Source organism: Mobula birostris, chromosome 14 (assembly GCF_030028105.1).
Source record: "Mobula birostris isolate sMobBir1 chromosome 14, sMobBir1.hap1, whole genome shotgun sequence".
Taxonomy (NCBI): Eukaryota; Metazoa; Chordata; class Chondrichthyes; order Myliobatiformes; family Myliobatidae; genus Mobula; species Mobula birostris.
In genome coordinates, this window is record NC_092383.1 from 46,421,613 (window position 1) to 46,444,869 (window position 23,257).

Below are 23,257 nucleotides of genomic sequence, written 5' to 3' on the forward strand. Positions count from 1 at the left end.
GCAAACAGGACTAGATTTGGGAATCTTGCTCGACATCGACCAATGGGGCTGAAGGGACTTCCGTTTTCTGTGACTGTGCAAGAATCCAATTGATTAAATAATCTTCACACTGTTCAAACTGGGCCTCTCGCCATTTTAGCTGCTCAGGACTGTTTAATAATCATGGGTTTCGAATGACAAATGCAGGTTTCCTGCTCCCAGAAAGGTCCCCTGGAGGAATGTTTCCGGGTATTCGGGTGGGCTGTGGTTAGAAAGTTCCCAGGCCCCGGAGAAGTTCTCGGCTGCTGAGCGGCAGTGCTTGTTTCGAGGGAAGGAGTGAGCGGTCGCGTTTGGTGCGCGCAGCCGCCGTCCCAGGCGGGAGGGGTGGGGCGGACGCGACGTGTTTATGCGCCGTACATCGACTGAAGGCCCAGCGACGACATGGAGCGGGCGCTGGCGGTTGCTTGCAGCCCCTCGGTCTGAAGGTGCCTGGCAGTGGGCATGGAAAAGTGCGAGGCCAAGGTACTATTATTGCACAGTGGGGCGGTCCACTGCCCGCCGGGCTGGAGATCCGCTTGGAGAGTGGGGAGTGGCCGGTATTTGGGCACGGAGGTGGGGTGGATAGGTGGGTGGCGAGCCTCAAAGGTCTGTGTCTGCGAAGAAAAAGGCCTGGCCTCTTTGGCATAATTTCCCCCGGATTCTGCTTCCTCCAGATGCCCTACCGGCCTCCCTCTTCCGGACTGGCTGGCTGATGTGTCCTGTTCCTGCGCCGTCCCCACCCGTCTTGTCACTATTTACAAACGTTTGTACATCCGGATAGTACTTGGTCAATTTTTGCGCAGTAAGGTCTACTGAAAGCTCTTCCAGTTTTCCTTAATCGCTTAGCAGTAGCTTAGGATCAGGTTTATTATCACCGACTAATGTGAAATTTGTTGTTTTGCGGCAGCACTACAGTGCAAAGATATAAACTGATTTCCTATATATATTTGTACACGTTGAAGTGATTTTTCTTTTGAAAAGCTTTTCAAAAATACTACTCCACCACTTTAGGGCATCATTTTGGTTTGGTACATGTAAATAGTAATTTGTGTTACAATAACTCAATAATAGCACAAAAAAGAACGAGGCAGATAGTGTTCATGTGGTGTTCAGAAATCTGTTGGAGAGTAAGAAGCTGTCTATAAATCGTTGGATCTAAAAGATCAGGCGTTTCTTGCTTGATGGTAGTGACGCGATGAGTTACGGTTCTTGAGCCAGGGCTGGTTCCATTTGGATGGTAAATTAAAGAATGCTGTCAGCACTATTCGTCGTCAGGCATATTTTCATTTCCAATGCTAACGCAAGATTTGTAAGTTTCATTATCTCTCTGACTTGTTCAGTTGAGTTTTAATACTATTTTTGTACTTTTAATTATCTTAATGAGATTGTAGTTTTTGCCTTCGGAACTTTTGTTCATAGCACTCTTAAAGAATGTAGCATAACCTGTGCTACAAGAACTAGATCATGAGGAAATTGACCAAAGAATGAAAACTATGGAATGCTGTGGAACTAATTCAAAGTTAGGGGTGTAATGGAGCTAGTGTGTAATGAACCGGAGTGTTGGAGATGTTTTTAATTTCTAAATCATGGCTGCAAATACCAGAGTGATTTTCATTTCGTCAACCTGACAGCATTTCAAAAATACTCCTGAGATGCATTTGGAAAAACAATTTGCCCTGGTTCTGCTACTTAATCTTTGTTTGAATTGTTCTTATTGCATATTCATATCCTTACACAATTTGCTGTTCAATTTAATATTGCAACCCATTGTGCTGAATTTAAGTTAATTTATCAGGCATTATTAATTCCACTGAATATTGTAGTTTGAAACGCATTTCCTGATGTATTAGTTAGGCACTTTGATCTAAAACTGAATGTAGCTATTCATTTATTAACTCTATTAATTTTACAATGCTTTTCAATTTTTGTTATTTTTTTGCAGATTTAATCAAACTGTAATATATGGTGACCATAAACAGAAAATACTCTGCAGATGCTGGGGTCAAAGCAACACTCACAATACGCTGGAGGAACTCAGCAGGTCGGGCAGCATTCGTGGAAACGATCAGTCAATGTTTCGGGCCGGAACTCTTTGTCAGGACTAAAGAGGGAAAGGGTCAGAGGCCCTATAAAGAAGGTGGGGGAAGGGTGGGAAGAAGGCTGATAAGTTCCAGGTGAAAAAAACTTCTCCTTCCCACCCTCCCCCCCACCTTCTTTATAGGGCCTCTGACCCTTTCCTCTTCAGTCCTGACGAAGGGTTCCGGCCGAAACATTGACTGATCGTTTCCATGGATGCTGCCCGACCTACTGAGTTCTTCCAGCGTGTTGTGAATATATGGTGACCAGATGTATGTTTAGTAGAATATTAAAGTGTCTTTTCTTTTGAAAAGCTTTTTAAAGATATCTTAATTTTAATACACTTTGGTACATCCAAGCAATAGTTTGAGGAATATAATTGAAAGAAATCCATAATTGTAAATGTACAGTACGTTTCAAAATAAAGGGAGTGTGCATTGCAACTTGGTTAATTGTAATTGGATAGATTAACGTAGTAACCTTGTGGAAATTTTTACATGGTTCAGAATGTTTCCTGTACTTTCTGAATGAATTTTAAGTTGAGAACATGGATGTTGCTTAAGGAATCTGAGCACTGTAGATGAGCAATTTTATCTGCAACTTTTGGCATCATTGGCCAAATAACAATGGTTGTGCTTCTAGTTTGGTATCTCAAATTTGTATTGGAAATTTACTTTGGTTTTCTTGCAATACTCTACCCCAGACCATCCTGGTCAAAAGTTTGAATGAAATCCTCTATAAAATATTGCACATAACATTGCTGTATGCAATTTGGATGTGGACTTTGAAATAACTGTCAATGTAAATGATGCAACATAATCTCTTGCACCTGCTGATCCACATACAACCTGAGCATTTTCAGTAAAATTTTTTCCCATGCCATGAATTACTTTTTAGAATGTGAGAGACAATTAAGTCGTTTCTTGATCTTGCTCCCTGGCATGGTGTATTGATTATGTTTCAAATAGGTACAGGGTCAACTTCAAATTGTAATGTGAACATAATCTAGTTTTATCTCTCTCGTACCAAAAAAGATTCTTTTTATGATTTCTAAGCCAGAATTGTCTGTCTTGGGGACAATAAACCCCGTCTTTTCTTTACCACGGATCCAGCCTACTTGGCTATTATGCTGAACATAAGAGTTGTGTTTGAAATGTTACTTTGCAATAATTAACCTTTCAGTTATTAATCAAAGAATAAAGAAATGCAGACTTAACTAGTGATGTTAAACTCATCACTGGTTTTGTAAAGCAGTATAATTGGGATTCTAAATGATGATCACGCTCATTTTACAAGGATAAGAACAAGACTGGCGATAGCAACGCACATGAAAATTGCTGGTGAACGCAGCAGGCCAGGCAGCATCTATAGGAAGAGGTATAGTCGATGTTTCGGGCCGAGACCCTTCGTCAGGACTAACTGAAAGAAGAGGTAGTAAGAGATTTGAAAATGGGAGGTGGAGGGAGAGATCGGAAATGATAGGAGAAGACAGGAGGGGGAGGGATGGAGCTAAGAGCTGGAAAGTTGATTGGCAAAAGGGATATGAGAGGATCATGGGACGGGAGGACTAGGGAGAAGAAAGGAGGAGGGGGGAAGCCCAGAGGATGGGCAAGGAGTATAGTGAGAGGGGCAGAGGGAGAAAAAAAGAGAAAAAAAATTAATAATAATAAATAACGGATGGGGTACGAAGGGGAGGTGGGGCATTAACGGAAGCTAGAGAAATCAATATTCATGCCATCAGGTTGGAGGCTACCCAGATGGAATATAAGGTGTTGTTCCTCCAACCTGAGCGTGGCTTCATCTTGTCAGTAGAGGAGGCTGCGGATAGACATATCAGAATGGGAATGGGATGTGGAATTAAAATGTGTGGCCACTGGAAGATCCTTTCTGCTTTCTCTGGCGGACAGAGCGACTGGCGATATCTGGTTTACAAAATTAAGCTAGAAATGGGCATTGACATGCAATTAAAAGGAATTTAATTTAATGTAGGATTGTCAGCTCTTTTTTTTTAACCAGATACGCTAGTCCTATGTCACAAAAGATGAGAAACAGAAAAGCAAATGTAGAGACTATAGAGTAATATAAGGCTTATTATATATGGTGAAAGGATAAAATGTAAGAAGGGATTAAAATCTTAGACTGTCAGGATAGCAATATTGTTACAATAGAACAAAACATTAAGGATAATATGAATTCTGTAAAATAGCAAATCATAGTGGCAGATCATTGGCAGATTGTTGTGTCCATCTTCACTGCACTTCAAGGAGAAACTATTTCTGATGTGAAGGAGCGGATGAAGGACTGAACATACTACACGAAGGAAATGGAAAGAAGACCTAATTTCTTCCAGTAGATTGTTTTCGTTGCTGCAGATTCCAGAGTTTTCAGCCTCTTGCGTCCTTATTGAGCCACATAATTGATTAGTTAGGTATTAGGTGATAGAGAGCAGGGATAATTAGGACTGAGTTACGAGTGGTGTCCATTAGGAATCTCCATTAGATTTTCAGATGTTCATTACATTTCTTGTTATAGTTAATAGAAAGGCTAAATGTCGTTTTTAAATTATTGTCAAATATTTAAGAAGGGGGCAAGGAAGCAAAAAGGAAATTATAGACCTGTTAGCTTGACATCGGTGGTTGGGAAGTTGTTGGAGTCAATTGTCAAGGATGAGTTTACAGAGTACCTGGAGACATGTGACAAGATAGGCAGAACTCAGCATGGAAGGAAAATCCTGCCTGACAAACCTATTACAATTTTTTGAGGAAATTACCAGTAGGCTAGACAAGGGAGATGCAGTGGATGTTGTATATTTGGATTTTCAGAAGGCCTTTGACAAGGTGCCACACATGAGGTTACTTAACAAGATAAGAGCCCATGGAATTACAGGAAAGTTACATACGTGGATAGAGCATTGGCTGATTGGCAGGAAACAGAGAGTGGGAATAAAGGGATTCTATTCTGGTTGGCTGCCGGTTACCAGTGGTGTTCCACAGGGGTCCGTGTTGGGGCCGCTTCTTTTTACATTGTACATCAATGATTTGGATTATGGAATAGATGGCTTTGTGGCGATACGAAGATAGGTGGAGGGGCCGGTAGTGCTGAGAAAATGGAGCGTCTGCAGAGAGACTTGGATAGATTGGAGGAATGGGCAAAGAAGTGGCAAATAAAGTACAATGTTGGAAAGTGTATGGTTATGCACTTTGGAAGAAGAAATAAACGGGCAGACTATTATTTAAATGGGGAAAGAATTCAAAGTTCTGAGATGCAACAGTACTTGGAGTCCTTGTACAGGATACCCTTAAGGTTAACCTCCAGGTTGAGTCAGTAGTGAAGAAGGCGAATGCAATGTTGGCATTCATTTCTGGAGGAATAGAGTATAGGAGCAGGGATGTGATGTTGAGGCTCTATAAGGCGCTGGTGAGACCTCACTTGGAGTACTGTGGGCAGTTTTGGCCTCCTTATTTAAGAAAGGATGTGCTGACGTTGGAGAAGGTACAGAGAAGATTCACTAGAATGATTCCGGGAATGAGAGGGTTAACATATGAGGAACGTTTGTCCGCTCTTGGACTGTATTCCTTGGAGTTTCGAAGAATGAGAGGAGACCTCATAGAAACATTTTGAATGTTGAAAGGCATGGACAGAGTGGATGTGGCAAAGTTGTTTCCCTTGATGTGGGAGTCTATTATGAGAGGGCATGACTTCAGGATTGAAGGGCGCCCATTCAGAACAGAAATGCAAAGGAATTTTTTTTAGTCAAAGGGTGGTGAATCCATGGAATTTGTTGCCATGTGCAGCTGTGGAGGCCAAGTCATTGGGTATATTTAAGGCAGAGATTGATAGGTATCTGAGTAGCCAGGGCATCAGAGGTTATGGTGAGAAGGCAGGGGAGTGGGACTAAATGCGAGAATGGATCAGCTCATGATAAAATGGCGGAGCAGACTCGATGGGTCGAATGGCTGACTTCTGCTCCTTTGTCTTATGGTCTTATGGCCTAATATTGCGAGGGAATTAAAATGATTAGATTAGATGCAACTTTTTGTCATTGTGCCGAGTACAGATACAAAACCAATGAAATGCAGTTAGTATCTAACCAGAAATGCAAAGAATAGTGTTATTTACAAAATAACTACGAATAAAAAGTAAGTGCTACAGCACACAAATATAAAAGTACTGAGTGCAATACTGCTTAGCGCTGTGATGTGAGGTTCAGCAGGGTCACAGCCTCAGGGAAGAAGCTCTTCCTGTGCCTGCTGGTGCAGGAACAGAGGCTCCTGTAGCACCTACCGGATGGGAGGAGAGTAAAAAGTCCATGGTTAGGGTGAGATACATCCTTGATGATGCTTTTCGCCCTGCCCAGGAAGCGTTTATGTTAGATGTTCTCCATGGTGCCAATAATCTGCTGGGCAGTTTTCACCACACACTGGAGTGCTTTGTGGTCCGATACGGGACAGTTGCCATACCACACTGAGATGCAGTTGGTGAGTATGCTCTGAATGGTACAGTGGTAAAAGCCCGTCAGTATCCTGGGTTGATTGGTTGATTGATAAAGATAATTGAGGAACTATATGGGCACTAGATTTCAATGTAGGTTTAAATGTGAGGTTATTTATTTTAAACCTGTAAGGAGAATGCTTGCATTTTTCAAATATTGCAAAGTTCGCTGGAATGTAGCAGTTTGGCACAGAACAGATGGAAATTTAAAGAGGTGAGTGATACAGGTGATCAGACCACAAGCTACCCAATTTCCCTTGGGATCAATAATGTATGACTATGACTAGATTAGATTTGGAATCTCAGATACAGCAGTATCCTGAATATTGTGTTGACTGGCAGTACAGTAGCAGAATCTTACCAGAATTTTGATGTCTGTTATAAGGAAATGTTAAATTAACCAGGCTGCCTTTTCCTGCAAGATTGAGAGTTGAGTGGTGGTTTGCTAAAGTTTAAGAATTTTTAAATCAATTTAGTAATGTATATGAATGAAAATCTTTCACCGGAGCAGACTCTATAGACTGAATAACCTAATTCTGCTCCTATGTAAATTTGAAGGTATTCTTAAGGTTCGCAGTATGTATGTGTTAGTATGGATAGGGGCGGATTATGTAAAATTAATTATGGCTTTGTGTATGCCAGGTCATGTCAAACCAATCTTAGTTTTTTTTCATGGAAGTTACCAGGAAAGCTGGTGAAGAAAAGACAGTGGATATTGTCAACGTTGAATTTTGTAAAACAAGCTTCTGCATGGGAGGCTGATCCAGAAGGCTCAGTTGCTTTGAATTCAGGATTCAGAATTCAGCAAATTGGATTCAATGTTGGCTTCACAGGAGAAGCGAGAGAGTGGTGGTAGATGGATGTTTCTCTGACTGGAGGCCTGTGAGTGGCAGTGTGCTGCAGGGTTCAGTGGTGCATCCATTTTTATTTCATGGTATCAATGATCATTGTTAAACTGGATCAGCAAATTTGTGGATGGTGTCAAGATTGGGAATAGTGTGAAGGCTATCCCAGACGGAATAGTGCATAGTAGGCTGGTAAAGAAGGTTAAAGGGCCTGTAATTTGTGTGTTTGTAAATTGGATCCAAACCTGGCTTGTTGATTTGAGGTGGAGGGCAGTGGTGAAAGGTTGGTGAAAGGATGTCTGTAACTACTGTGATACTGCTGGGACCTTAATTGTTTGTCAGAATGGAAAATGATAGAGCTGGAGATGATAAGTCCCCAGGGCCTGATGTGATATACCACAGGTTATTGAGAGAAGCGAGAGTTGAGCTTGCTGGGGCCTTGACCAGTATCTTAGTCTCCTCTCTAGCCAAAGGTGAGATTCCAAAGGGCTAATGTTAAAGAGGCGAAATGGGGATAATCATGGTATCGATCATCCAGTAAGTCTCACATCAGTTGTAGGTAATTCTGAGGAATAGGATTTAGGAGCATTTGAAAAAAAAAACTAGTCAAACAATTGGCCGAATTTGGTATCATGAGAATGGCTTTGTACTTTTGATAAATTGAGAAATTTGTCATTCTTATGAATTTGATTCATTTTTTAAGAAGGTAGGTCCATGGATGTTGTCTGAATGGATTTTGGGAAGATGTTGACAAGGTCCCTCATAGAAGATTAAGATGCAAGGGGTCCACAGTGACATAGCATTTTGGATCCAGAATTGGCTTGCCCATATAAGACAGGGTAGAGGTCAATGGGGCTTACTCTTGAACTCTGATTGGAGTTGCTCTGCAGGGAACTTTACTGAACCTTAGCAGTTTGTGAGTTGCATAACAATGTGGACAGGTGGGTTAATAAGTTTGCAAACAATACAAACACTGGTGGCATTGTGGATAGGTAGTAGATTGCTGAAGGATACCACGGATAATAGATCTATTCCAGATATGGCAGAGAAATGGCCAGTGTCATGTGTTGCACTTGCAAAGGAATAGTACAAGTTAATGTCAAGATTCCTAGAGTTCATGTACAGTGGGATCTTGAGGTCCAAGTCTATTGCTCCCTGAAAGTGGCTGCATAAGTTGATAAGGTGGCAAAGGAGACTGTTATATATTTACCTGTATTAGTCATGGTGTTGAGTTCAAGAGTTTGGGAAGTTGTGCTGCAGCTTCATAAATTTCTCGGCTGTACCTGGAGTGTTGTATCCAATTAAATGAAGGATGTGGAGGCTTTAGAGAGGGTGCAGAAGAGGTTTACCAGCATGCTGCCTGGATTGAAGGGCCTACGCTGTCAAGAGAGGTCACACAAACTGGGACTCTTTTCTCTGGAGCAGTGAAGGTTGAGGGGAAATCCAAAAGAAGCATGTAAGTTATGACAGGCATAAATAAGCTCGGCAGCCAGTGTCTGTTTTCCATGGTTAGATGATAAGACATAGGAGCAGAATTAGTCCATTTAGCCCATCAAGTCTGCTTTGCCATTCCATCATGGCTGATCCTGGATCCCACTCAACCCCATATGTCTAATACCAGAGGACTTGTTTTTGAGGTGAGTGTGGGTAAAATGAGAGGAAGTGTGCATGGCAATTTTTTTCCACACAATGGGTGAATGCCTAGAATAGGCTTCAGATCAAGGCATATGCAACACAGGTCTTCAAGAAACTCTCAGATTCAACATGATGGTGCAGAGAATGGAGGGATATGAACATTGTGCAGGTAGAAGAGATTAGTTTAATCAATTTGGCACAGCTTCATAGTCTGAATGGCCTGTTCCTGAATGGAATGGGCTGCCATAGTTGAGATCGATACAACAATGACATTTCAGAGATATTCGGATATATTAGTAGTAGGCACAAGGTTGTGATTGTAGGATATTTTAATTTTCCACACATAGACTGGGAAGCCCATACTGTAAAAGGGCTGGATGGTTTGGTGTTTGTAAAATGTGTGCAAGATAGTTTTTTGCAGCAATACATAGAGGTACCAACGAGAGAAGGGGCGGTGTTGGATCTCCTGTTAGAGAATGATATAGGTCAGATGACGGAGGTTTGTGTTGGGGAGCACTTTGGGTCCAGTGATCACAATGCTATTAGTTTCAATATAATTATGGAGAAGGATAGATCTGGACCCAGAGTTGAGATATTTCATTGGATAAAGGCTAACTTTGAAGAGATGCCAAAGGATTTAGAAGGACTGGATTGGGACAATTTGTTTTATGGGAAGGATGTAATAGAGAAATGGAGGTAATTTAAAGGTGAAATTTTGAAGGTACAGAATCTTTATGTTCCTGTTTGGTTAAAAGGAAAGGTTAAAAGTTTGAGAGAGCCATGGTTTTCAAGGGATATTGGAAACTTGGTTCGGAAAAGGAGAGATATCTACAATAAATATAGGCAGCATAGAGTAAATGAGGTGCTCGAGGAATATAAAGAATGTAAAAAGAATCTTAAAGAAATTAGAAAAGCTAAAAGAAGATGTGAGGTTGCTTTGGCAAGTAAGGTGAAAATAAATCCAAAGGGTTTCTGCAGTTACCTTAATAGCAAAAGGATAGTGAGGGATAAAATTGGTCCATTAGAGAATCAGAGTGGACAACTATGTGTGGAGCCAAAAGAGATGGGGAGATTCTGAACAATTTCTTTTCTTCGGTATTCACTAAGGAAAAGGATATTGATTTGTGTAAGATAAGGGAAAGGGGTAGGGAAGTTATGGAAACTATGATGATGAAAGAAGTAGTAGTACTGGAGCTTTTAAGGAATGTAAAACCATAGAAAAACTACAGCACAGAAACAGGCTTTTTGGCCCTTGGCTGTGCCGAACTATTTTCTGCCTATTCTCACTGACCTGCGCATGGACCATATCCCTCCATACACCTTCCATCCATGTATCTGTCCAATTTATTCTTAAATGTTAAAAAAGAACCCGCATTTACCACCTCGTCTGGCAGCTCATTCCATACTCCCACCACTCTCTGTGTGAAGAAGCCCCTCCTAATGTTCCCTTTAAACTTTTTCCCCCTCACCCTTAACCCATGTCCTCTGGTTTTTTTCTCCCCTTGCCTCAGTGGAAAAAGCCTGCTTGCATTCACTCTATCATAATTTTATATACCTCTATCAAATCTCCCCTCATTCTTCTATGCTCCAGGGAATAAAGACCTAACCTATTCAACCTTTCTCTGTTTCTGAGTTTCTCAGGTCCCGGCAACATCCTTGTAAACCTTCTCTGCACTCTTTCAACCTTATTAATATCCTTCCTGTAATTTGGTGACCAAAACTGAACACGATCCTCCAGATTCGGCCTTATACAACCTCATCATAACATTCCAGCTCCTATACTCAATACTTCGATTAATAAAGGCCAATGTGCCAAAAGCTCTCTTTATGACCCTATCTACCTGCGATGCCACTTTTAGGGAATTTTGTATCTGTATTCCCAGATCCCTCTGTTCTACTGCACTCCTCAGTGCCTTACCATTTACCCTGTATGTTCTACCTTGGTTTGTCCTTCCAAAGTGCAATACCTCACACTTGTCTGTAGTAAACTCCATCTGCCATTTTTCAGCCCATTTTTCCAGCTGGTCCAAGTCCCTCTGCAGGCTCTGAAAACCTTCCTCACTGTCCACTACACCTCCAATCTTCGTAACATCAGCAAATTTGCTGATCCAATTTACCACATTATTATCCAGATCATTGATATAGATGACAGATAACAATGGATGCAGCACTGATCCCTGTGGTACACCACTAGTCACAGGCCTCCACTCTGAGAAGCAATTCTGTACTGCCACTCCTTGGCTTCTTCCATTGAGCCAATGTCTAATCCAATTTACCACCTCTCCATGTATACCTAGCGACTGAATTTTCTTAACTAACCTCCCATGTGGGACCTTGTCAAAGGCCTTACTGAAGTCCATGTAGACAATATCCACTGCCTTCCCTTCATCCACTTTCCTGGTAACATCCTCAAAAAAACTCCAATGGATTGGTCAAACATGACCTACCACGCACGAAGCCATGTTGACTCTCCCTAATAAGTCCCTGTCTATCCAAATGCTTGTAGATTCTGTCTCTTAGTACTCCCTCCAATAACTTACCTACTACTGACGTTAAACTTACTGGCCTATAATTTCCCGGATTACTTTTCGATCCTTTTTTAAACAACAGAACAACATGAGCCACTCTCCAATCCTCTGGCACCTCACCCGTAGACACTGACATTTAAAATATATCTGCCAGGGCCCCTGCAATTTCAACACTAGTCTCCTTCAAGGTCCGAGGGAATACCCTGTGAGCTCCTGGGGATTTATCCACTTTAATTTGCCTCAAGATAGCAAGCACCTCCTCCTTTTCAATCTGTGCAGTTTCCATGATCTCACTACTTGTTTCCCTTAGTTCCATAGACTTCATGCCAATTTCCTTCGTAAATACAGATACAAAAAACCCATTTAAGATCTCCTCCATTTCTTTTGGTTCCGGGTCCTGACAGGATATTCTTAGGACATTGAGGGAAGTTAGTGTGGAAATAGCAGGGGCTCTGACAGAAATATTTCAAATGTCATTAGAAACTGGGATGGTGCCGGAGGATTGGCGTGTTGTTCATGTTGTTCCATTGTTTAAAAAGGGTTCTAAGAGTTTAGAATTATTGGACTGTGAGTTTGACGTCAGTGGTGGGAGAATTGATGGAAAGTATTCTTAGAGATGGTATATATAATTATCCGGATATACAGGGTCTGATTAGGAATAGTCAACATGGATTTGGGCGTGGAAGGTCATGTTTGACAAATCTTATTGAGTTTTTTGAAGAGGTTACTAGGAATGTTGACGTGGGTAAAGCGCTGGATATTGTCTATATGGACTTCAGTAAGGCCTTTGACAAGGTCCCACACGGAAGGTTAGTTAGGAAGGTTCAATCGTTAGGTATTAATATTGAAGTGGTAAAATGGATTCAGTAGTGGCTGGATGGGAGACGCCAGAGAGTGGTGGTGGATAACTGTTTGTCAGATTGGAGGCCGGTGACTAGTGGTGTACCACAGGGATCTGTACTGGGTCCAATGTTATTTGTCATATGCATTAATGATCTGGATGATGGGGTGGTAAATTGGATTAGTAAGTATGCAGATGATACTAAGATAGGTGGAGTTGTGGATAATGAAGTAGGTTTTCAAAGCTTGCAGAGAGATTTAGGCCAGTTAGAAGAGTGGGCTGAAAGATGGCAGATGGAGTTTAATGCTGATAAATGTGAGGTGCTACATTTTGGTAGGACTAATCAAAATAGGACATACATGGTAAATGGTATGGCATGGCATTGAAGAATGCCAGTAGAACAGAGGGATCTAGGAATAATGGTGCATAGTTCCCTGAAGGTGGAATCTCATGTGGATAGGGTGGTGAAGAAAGCTTTTGGTATGCTGGCCTTTATAAATCAGAGCATTGAGTATAGGAGTTGGGATGTAATGTTGAAATTGTACAAGGCATTGGTGAGGCCAAATTTGGAGTATTGTGTATAGTTTTGGTCACCAAATTATAGGAAAGATGTCAACAAAATAGAGAGAGTACAGAGAAGGTTAGATAGATAGATAGATGGATATACGTTATTGATCCCGAGGGAAATGGGGTTTCATTACAGCCACACCAACCAAGAATAGAGCATAAATATAGCAATACAAAAACTACAAACAATCAAACAACAATATGCAAACTGCACCAGATGGAAATAAGTCCAGGACCAGCCTATTGGCTCAGGGTGTCTGACCCTCTACGGGAGGAGCTGCAAAGTTCGATGGCCACAGGCCGGAACAACCTCCCATGAGGCCCAGTGTTGTATCTCGGTGGAATATGGCTGGAGTCCAATAGCAAAGAGTTCAATATCCAGTCTACAAACATGTTCCTTGATCGTAGTATGACCAGGATTGCACCATCCGTTGTTAACCAGAATAGCAAGCCCCCAACTTCTTTAAGCTTACCGCTCTCAGTGCACTTCCGGTCAGCCCGAGCAGTCTGGAAGCCATCCACGGAAAAGTTTTGGTTTACTAGAATGTTACCTGGGTTTCATCACCCAAGTTACAGAGAAAGGTTGAACAAGTTGGGTCTTTATTCTTTGGAACGTAGAAGGTTGAGGGGGGACTTGATAGATTTAAAATTATGAGAGGGATAGATAGAGTTGATGTGGATAGGCTTTTTCCATTGAGAGTGGGGGAGATTCAAACAAGCGGAGATGAGTTGAGAGTAGGGGGCAAAAGTTTAGGGGTAACATGAGGGGGAACTTCTTTACTCAGAGAGTGGTGGCTGTGTGGAACGAGCTTCCAGCAGAAGTGGTTGAGGCAGATTCGATGTTGTCGTTTAAAGTTAAATTGGATAGCTATATGGACAGGAAAGGAATGGAGGGTTATGGACTGAGTGCAGGTCGGTGGGACTAGGTGAGAGTAAGAGTTTGGCACGGACTAGAAGGGCTGAGATGGCCTGTTTCTGTGCTGTAATTGTTATATGGTTAGGAAAGGTAATAGACAATAGATGCAGGAGTAGGCCATTCGGCCCTTCGAGCCAGCACCGCCATTCACTGTGATCATGGCTGATCATCCACAATCAGTATCCAGTTCCTGCCTTATCCTCATAACCTTTGATTCCGCTATCTTTAAGAGCTCTATCCATCTCTTTCTTGAAAGCATCCAGAGACTTGGCCTCCACAGCCTTCTGGGGCATAGCATTCCATATATCCACCACTCTCTGGGTGAAAAAGTTTTTCCTAAGATGTGGGCTAACTGAGGTGAATACTGTTGTCAGTTTACGTGGGTTTGGCTGAGCTGCCTGTGTGTCTTTATGATGACACTATAGATTGTTCCCAACTAATCTTTTATATATGGTGGAGAGCAAAGTTAAGGTGGGTTCAAAGGTTATTTGATCTAGCTTTGGGTTAAAAAGTGGAAAAACAGACCTCAGAAATTGGAGCTAACTATTCATTGTTCTTGCTCCTCTTCTAAGTTTGTTTCCTTCTGGACCTACAAGCCCACCTTCCAAGGCAATTTTAACGAACAATCTCAGCCCAGCTTGTCTGTTGCTTGGGTAGCATGGAAACACACAAAATTGAAGAAAAATCTGAAACCGAATCCCTAGTTTTAATCTTCAACATGGGTTATGGGCATCTCTGAAATGTTAATTGAATTGGAGTCAATGGAAAACTAAAATAGGCCCCTCAGCCCACAAAGTCTGCTCAGGCCATTAACCACCCATTCAGATGTTAACCCATTCTTGTGTTAACCCCTGTTTTGTTTTCCCCAAAGTCTAATCCTCTTCCCTTCCTCCACCATTATTCACCATCAGATTCTGCCACTCACTCACACATGGGGTAATTTACAGTGGGGAATTGAACCCGGACTTCTTTGTGACATATAAGGAAATTGGAGCACCCAATTCACAGGGAGAATGCACACAGACAGCACCCAAAACTGGGATTGTACCCAAGTCTCTGGTACTTTTATGAGTTTAGTGGGCTTTTATGAGCATCTCCGTTCTACAACACAGTTGTGGTCATGAGAAACAGACTCCTTTCTCTGTCCACTGTACGTGAAAGTGACCCGATGATATTCAAAAGTTGTGCTTCCAAAACTACCAGAGAAGTTACTGCTCGTCTTAGAATTTCTTCAGGTGTCAAAATATCAATTGAACATTTTGTTTACATTTTTTAAAAAATAGTGCAGTTCAATCCTGTTGGCTCAGCGCGCCCCCCCCCCCACAAAATCTGGAGTTGTTGTCCCTCATCTTCCACCACACCAAGCTACTGTCTAGAATATAGAATATAATCAGAAGTAGGTTTCTTATTACTAATGTGTGTCCTGAAATTTGTTGTTTTCTAAAGACAGTACAGTGCAAAACAAAAATTACTATCATTTATAAAAAATAAATTGTATCAGTAGGTGTGAAGCAGCAGTTTAAAATAGGGGGTCATAATCTCAGATTGAGGTGTAAACGTAACTTTGCTGGATCAAATAATGACAGCACAAAAAGATCGTTACTCATCTTTTCACCCGTTTATTTCTTTGAGCTCTTGGACCCGACATCAGGTAGAGACTCTTTCTCATCTCCCCGACGGTTCTATAAGTTCACTGCCCGATGTCAGAATTGTCAGAAGTTATAAGGCCACCGATACAAAAGAACAATCAGTTTGATAACTATTCCGGTCAAGTCAATGGACTATTGATACAGAGAACAATCAGTTTGATAACTATTCCGGCCAAGTCAATGGATTATTGATACAAAAGTACAATCAATTTGTTAGATACTCCGGCCACCTTTATTAAAGAAAAGAGTGTCATACCTGGTTTACTGGAGCCACAACTTAATTACAAAAGTAAGAACATTTGTGAAATTTGTGCTTTAATTAAGAAAGGAATGTTCTGTCTGATTTCCATCAGGTACTGCTTTTTGTCAAAATCAAAAGATGTGAAAAGCCCAGGGACATCTGATGTGGATCTGGGCAAACTTTAATTATCTTGCTGCAAAGAAGGCAGCTGTGAGACATTATTCAAGCACAATGCAGTCACAGACATAGTCAGTACTGAATCCATTGTTTATAGGAATCTTGAGAATTCCCCTATTCCCTTAAACTTTATCAGAGGATTGACAGTGAACTTAAATAAATCCATCCTTTTCGAAGCATTTGAAGACAATTTAAAAAGTTTGATATATTAAGCCTTAATTCATTTCAATTTAAGTATCTTAATCTTGGGGAGTAGTAATAAACAGCTTTTCTTGCTGTTTCTTAATTGATCCACAGAATACCCTTGAACAATATGACAAAGAACCCTCTTTCAGATTGTGGCCATGCTGCACAAACTCTCCAAGGAATGAAATGTGTGCTTGTCCGTTGTTCATTTTTATGCAGATCTATATTCCTCAATTTAAACTTTTTGTGTGACTACTAAACTACCATGTCCCAAAGATTACTTGTTTAAAAGTCTTTGCAGTTGTTACTGAAATGTTAAAGTAGGTTTTAATATCCAAATTTTAGAGTATGTCTTTGCAAATTCAGGTTTCATTTTTGTTTGGTTTGGCATGGACTAGATGGGCCAAAGGGCCTGTTTCTGTGCTGCACAGCTCTTTGAATACTTTGTCTTTTGTGAACACTCAGATCAAATGTGAGTTTTTTAGATTATGAAGACACGTAGTCCCCTTTTATTGTCATTTAGTAATGCATGCATTAAGAAATGATACATTATTTCCTCCGGTGTGATATCACAAAACACAGGACAAACCAAGACTGAAAAAAAACTGACAAATCCACATAATTATACATATAGTTACTACAGTGCACAATATCATAACTTGATAAAGAAAGTCCGTGAGCACAGTAAAGTTCGAAGTTTCTCAAATGTCCCACATCTCAGGCAGTCGGTAGAGGGAAGAAAAACTCTCCCTGCCATGCCGGCCACAATCCGACTGTGTGTCATCCGAAAATTTCGAGCTCTGATCAGCTCTCTGACACCGAGTACTGAGTGCCATCTCTGTCCGAGCGATTGGACCTCTTTCTCGGTCGCCAAAAGCAGGCAAAGCCGGGGATTTTGAGGCCTACCCTCTGAAAGATTCCCGACCACACAGTAACGACAGCAGTGAACGGGCGTTTCAGAAATTTCTCCAGATGTTCCTCTGTGATTTCACGTCCATTCTCCATCAAATCAGAATTGTCCACGGCCTCTATTTAACAGATACAACATTATTTTTCACTGGAGAGCTGTGCGCGCGCAGGTGCGCTGCCATCTTCTCCTCCTGCCTTTTCTCACATTTAGAATGTAAAATCTACAGCACGTTACAAGCCCTTTGGCACTCAATGTTGTGCCGGCTGTTAACGTACTCTAGAAGTTGCCTAGAATTTCCCTAGCACATAGCCCTCTATTTTTCTAAGCTCCACGTACTTACCTAAGAGTCTCCGCCTCCATTTGTATCCACCTGTGCTGCCTTTGCTGGCAGTGCATTCCACGCACCCATTACTCTGTGGAAAAACTTGCCTATGATATACCCCTTGTACCTACTTCCAAGCACCTTAAAGCTATGCTCCCTCGTGTAGCTATTTCAGCCCTGGGATAAAGCCTGTGGCTATCGACACGATCAATACTTCTCATCATTTTATACACCTCTATCAGGTCACCTCTTCTCTATCGCTCCAAGGAGAAAAGGCCAAGTTCACTCAACCTATTCTCCTAAGGCATGCTGTCCCAATCCAGGCAACATCCTTGTAAATATCCTCTGCACTCTCTCGATAGTATCCACATCCTTCCAGTGGTGAGGTGACCAGAACTGAACACAATACTCCCAAGTGGGGTCTAACAATAGACAATAGGTGCAGGAGTAGGCCATTCGGCCCTTTGAGCCAGCACCGCCATTCACTGTGATCATGGCTGATCATCCACAATCAGTACCCTGTTCCTGCCTTCTCCCCATATCCCTTGACTCCACTATCTTTAAGAGCTCTATCTAACTCTTTCTTGAAAGCATTCAGAGAATTGGTCTCCACTGCCTTCTGAGGCAGAGTATTCCACAGATCCACAACTCTCTGGGTGAAAAAGTTTTTCTTCAACTCCGTTCTAAATGGCCTACCCCTTATTCTTAAACTGTGGCCTCTGGTTCTGGACTCCCCCCAACATCAGGAACATGTTTCCTGCCTCCAGCATGTCCAATCCCTTAATAATCTGATATATTTCAATCAGATCCCCTCTCATCCTTCTAAATTCCAGTGTATACAAGCCCAGTCACTCCAATCTTTCAACATATGACAGTCCCGCCATCCCGGGAATTAACCTTGTGAACCTACGCTGCACTCCCTCAGTAGCAAGAATGTCCTTCCTCAAACTTGGAGACCAAAACTGCACCCAAGGTCTTGTGTAGCTGTAACACTACCTCAACTGTTGAACTCAATCCCATGGTTGATGAGGGCCAACTCATCACATGCCACCTCAATAACACCGTCAACCTGTGCAGCAGCTTTGAGTGTCCTATGGACACGGACCCCGAGATCTCGCTGATCCTCCACACTGCCAAGAGTCTTACCATTAATAATGTATTCTGCCATCCTATTTGACCTACCAAAGTGAACCATCTCACACTTATCTGGGTTGAACTGCACCTACCACTTCTCAGCCCAGTTCTGCATCCTATCGATGTCCCCCTGTAACCTCTGACAAACCTCCAGACTATCCACAACATGACCAACGTTTGTATCATCAGCAAACTTACTAGCCCACCCTTCTATTCCTCATCCAGGTTATTTATAAAAGCTCTCAAAGATCCCTGTGGAACATCACTGATCACCGACCTCCATGCAGAATACGAACCATCTCCAACCACTCTTTGCCTCCTGTGGGCAACCCAATTCTGGATCCATAAAGCAAGGTCTCCTTGGATGCCTTGCCTCATTACTTTCTGAATGAACCTCGCATTGGAAACCTTATCAAATGCCTTACTGAAATCCATATACACTACATCCACTGCTCTACCTTCAATGTGTTTCGTTGTATCCTTAAAGAATTCCAATCAGGCACAACCTGCCCTGTACAAAGCTATGCTGACGATCCCTAATCCAGTTACGCCTCTCCAAATGCTCATAAATCCTGCCTCTCCGGATCTTTTCCAACAACTTTCCTGCCACTGAAGTAAGACTCGCTGGTCTATCATTTCCTGGGTTATCATTGCTCCCTTTCTTGAACAAGGGAACAATGTTTGTAACCTTCCAATCATCTGGTACTTCTCCCATCCCTGCTGATGATGCAAAAATCATTTTAAGAAAACATCTACCTTTTTTCTACCAAAGTATTGCCTGCATTCCATCTGCAATACCTTTACCCATTCATTTTGCTGATCATCTCCTCTGCATCCTTCTTGTAGCTCACACTGACACCTTGGAACTTTTGACATTCTTCTAGAAGTAGTGTGTTCAAATCATATCTTCCACTAAGGATAGTGGTGATCATATCTTCTACTAAACAACAGTACTTGTGCATAAGAATTAGAATGGTGGGTAGCCAAAGCACTAGAGGATGAGCCAGCCTTCCAGTTTAATAGATTGTCAGTGGATTTGGTTAGGTTAATAGAAGTGAAGGATGGTTGAATCGGAGATAAACAGTTGTTAGGTTGTAGCAGGAACATGGTGTAGAGTTCTGGTTGTCGCACTATGGGACAGGATTGCACTGGAGGAGGTGTGGAGGGCATTGGGATGAAGTGCTTCATTTATGAAGAGAGGTTGGATGGCTAGTTTGTTTTCCTTGGTGTGGAAAGGATTGAGAGGTTAGATGGAAAGTTGTATCTAAGACCAGAGAGAGTAGGTTTGTGTGGCGGGAGGGTGTTTGAGGGTGGGGGCTGATGTTCTATTATGTTCTGTTAGTTTTTTGTGGGGGAAGGGGTTTTTTGGGGGTCTATGTTCCTGTTCCGTTTTGTGCCGGGGGGGGCGGAGGGAAGTTTTGGAGGATTGCTGATTGGATGCTGTTCTTTTTGGTATGGGGGGAGTGGGTTTGCTGTTTCTCTTTGAACGACTTTTGTATTCTTTGTTTTGTGGCTCTCTTAAAGTATACAAACTAAAGATTTGTATATGGATACATGCTCTGATAATAAATGAACCTTTGAGCTGGTGGTAAGTTGTGTCTTAAGACCAGTGAGCATAGGTTAATGGATAGACAATCAGTCTGAGGTTCAGCATTCGGGGTTAATCTGAGGGCAGATTGTTTCATCCAGAGGGTGATTGCAGTCTAAATTGCACTGCCTGATGGAAGCTGGTATTCTCAACATTTTAAGAAGCATTTAGGCGAGCAGTGGAAGTGCCAAGGCATTGACATTATCCACATTTAAAAGGTGCTTGGATAACTACGTGGACAGGAAAAGTGTCAAGGTACAGTCTAGTAACACCTCAGCATTACATCCTTGCTTTTATATTATATTCCTCTGAAAATGAATGCCAACATTGCATTCATTTCATAGTCTGGACTTTTATTTCTTTTCATCAAAGTGCATGACCATGCACTTCCTGACTGTATTCCATCTGCCACATTGCCCATTCCTGAAATTCAAATCCTCCTGAAGCCTCTTGCTTCTTCAACACTACCTGCTGTATCTTCGTAGAGTCCACAAAGCCATCAATCCAGTCATCAAAATCATTGACGTACAATGTAAAAAGAAGTGGTCCCAGTGCCAACCCCTGTGGTTGACCACTACTTAGCAAGAGCCAATCAGAAAAGGCTCCCTTTATTCTCAGTCTTTGTCTCCTGTTTATCAGCCGATGTTTTGATCCATGCCAGTATGTTTCCTGTCATACCATGGGCTCTTGTTAAGTACCCTCATGTGCAGCACCTTGTCAAATGTCTTTTGAAAATCCAAGTACACAACATCCACTGATTCTCCTTTGTCTATCGTGCTTGTTATTTCCTCAGAGTTCCAACAGATTTCAGGCAAGATTAGCCTTAAGGAAGTCATGCTGACTTTGGCCCGTTGTATCATGGGCTCTGAAACCACATCTTTAACAATTGATTCCAGCATTTTCCCAACTACTGAGGCCACACTAACTGGCCTATAATTTCCTTTCTTTTGCCTGCCTTCCTTAAAGAATGGAATGATGTTGCAACTTTCCAGTCCGCTGGAACCATACCAGAATCTATTGATCAGAATCAGGTTTATTTACACTGACATGTGACGTGAAATTTGTTAACTTAGCAGCAACATTCAATGCAATACATAGTACAGGTTTCCCCCGCCATCCGAAGGTAGAGCGTTCCTATGAAACGGTTCGTAAGCCGAAATATCATAAAGCGAAGAAGCAATTATCATTTATTTATATGGGAAAATGTTGTGAGCGTTTGCAGACCCAAAAGTAACCTACCAAATCATGCCAAATAACACAAAACCTAAAATAGCAGTAACATATAGTAAAAGCAGGAATGATATGATAAATACACAGCCTATATAAAGTAGAAATACTTTTCTACAATGCCTGCACAGATCTCCGTAGCGAAAGTCTCATGCAAGCACTCTCGGCAGAAAATCTCATGCAAGCGCTGTTGGCATAAACACGCTCTCCAGTAACTATGAAGCTACCAAATCTACCAAATAACACGTAAAAATCTGAAATAAACATGCTATTTAATTAGGTGCTGCCCGGCACGTAAATGTTGGTGCAGATCAGTGCCGATTGCATCGCCTCTGATCTGGGCCGACAATTACGTGTCGGTGGCCCCTAATTAATTAGCATGTTTATTTCGTCTTTTTTCTTAAAGATGTGCTGTGTGCCTCCCGGCTACCGCTGCATTCTCTGCGAATCGGTACAGTATCTGTCTGGGGCCCAGGGGTTGGGGTGGTGGGACACGGGGGTGTCATCTCATCCATTGCTTCACTTTCGCTACTGCATTCGGTTTTGATTGTTATCCCTTCCTCTTCCAATTGCATCAGCTCTTCATCTATCAGTTCTTGGTCATGAGATGCCAAAACCTCTTCAACATCATCTTCGTCAGCTTTTGTTATGGAGTAACAAAACACAAATTGGGTGACTGCTTTATAGAACACTTCTCTACAATCCACAAGAGTGAACCTAGCTCCCTACCTCTTTAATTTTCCTTTACTCTCCTACTCTATCTTTTGCATCTTATACAAAGCAGCCCAAATGTGAGCTGAATGAACAACTAATCTTCTATTTCACTTGTGTGTAGTAATGACAGTAATAGTGTTTCAAGCAACACACACAAAATGCTGGAGGAACTCAGCAGGCCAGACAGCAGCTATGGAGAAAAGTACAGTTGACATTTTAGGCCGAGACCCTTCAGCAGGACTGGAGAAAAAAATTGGTAAATTTAAAATGTAGGGGAAGGCGAGAGAAACACAAGGTGATAGGTGAAACCGGGAGGGGGAGGGGTGAAGTAAAGAGTTGGGAAGTCGGTTGATGAAAGAGAAACAAGGAGAGTCTGATGGGAGAGGTCAGAAGGCCATGGCAGAAAGAAAAGGAGGAAGGAGCACCAAAAATGGGTAATGGTCAGGCAAGGGGATAAGATGAAAGAGGGAAAAGGGGGATCAGGGGCATTACCGGAAGTTCGAGAAATCAATGTTCATGTCATCAGGGTGGAGGCTACCCAGACAGAATATAAGGTGTTGTTCCTCCAACCTGAGTGTGGCTGCATTGGGTCAGTAATGGAGGTCATGGATTGACATATCAGAATGGGAAGTGGAAGTAAAATGGATAGCCACTGGGAGATCCAGCTCATTTTTTACTCTTTGGAACGTAGAATGTTGAGGAGGGACTTGATAGAGGTATTTAAAATTATGAGAGGGATAGATAGAGTTGACGTGGATAGGCTTTTTTCATTGAGAGTTGGGGAGATTCAGACAAGAGGACACGAGTTGAGAGTTAAAGGGCAAAAGTTTAGGGGTAACATGAGGGGGAACTTTACTCAGAGAGTGGTGGCTGTGCGGAACAAGCTTCCAGCAGAAGTGGTTGAGGCACGTTCGATATTGTCATTTAAAGTTAAACTGGGCAGCTATATGGACAGGAAGGGAATGGAGGGTTATGGGCTGTGTGCAGATCGGTGGGACTAGGTGAGAGTAAGAGTTCGGCATGGACTAGAAGGGCCGAGATGGCTTGTTTCCGTGCTGTAATTGTTATATGGTTATATGGTTCTAGTGGACGGAGCGTAGATGCTCGGTGAAGAGGTCTCATAATCTACGTTGGGTTTCACCGATGTATAGGATGCCAAACTGAGATCAACAGACACAGTAAATGACCCCAA

General features: G+C 42.1%; 1 protein-coding gene across 6 annotated transcripts in view; it reads left to right on the forward strand.

Annotated features, from left to right (window-relative positions):
• Positions 1 to 274: 274 nt before the first annotated feature.
• The window catches only part of secisbp2l (SECIS binding protein 2-like), a 195,633-nt gene continuing 172,650 nt past the window's right edge, over positions 275 to 23,257 (forward strand). For 4 of the 6 annotated variants that reach the window (XR_011889084.1, XM_072278482.1, XM_072278483.1 and 1 more), the window contains exon 1: positions 275 to 501. Coding sequence is in view for 4 of the 6 variants with exons in the window: in XM_072278482.1 (XP_072134583.1) it covers positions 481 to 501 (21 nt within the window). In the remaining 2 variants the exon portion in view is untranslated. The remainder of the gene's footprint in view (positions 502 to 23,257) is intronic. The other 2 variants (XM_072278485.1, XM_072278484.1) reach the window with 1 other exon arrangement.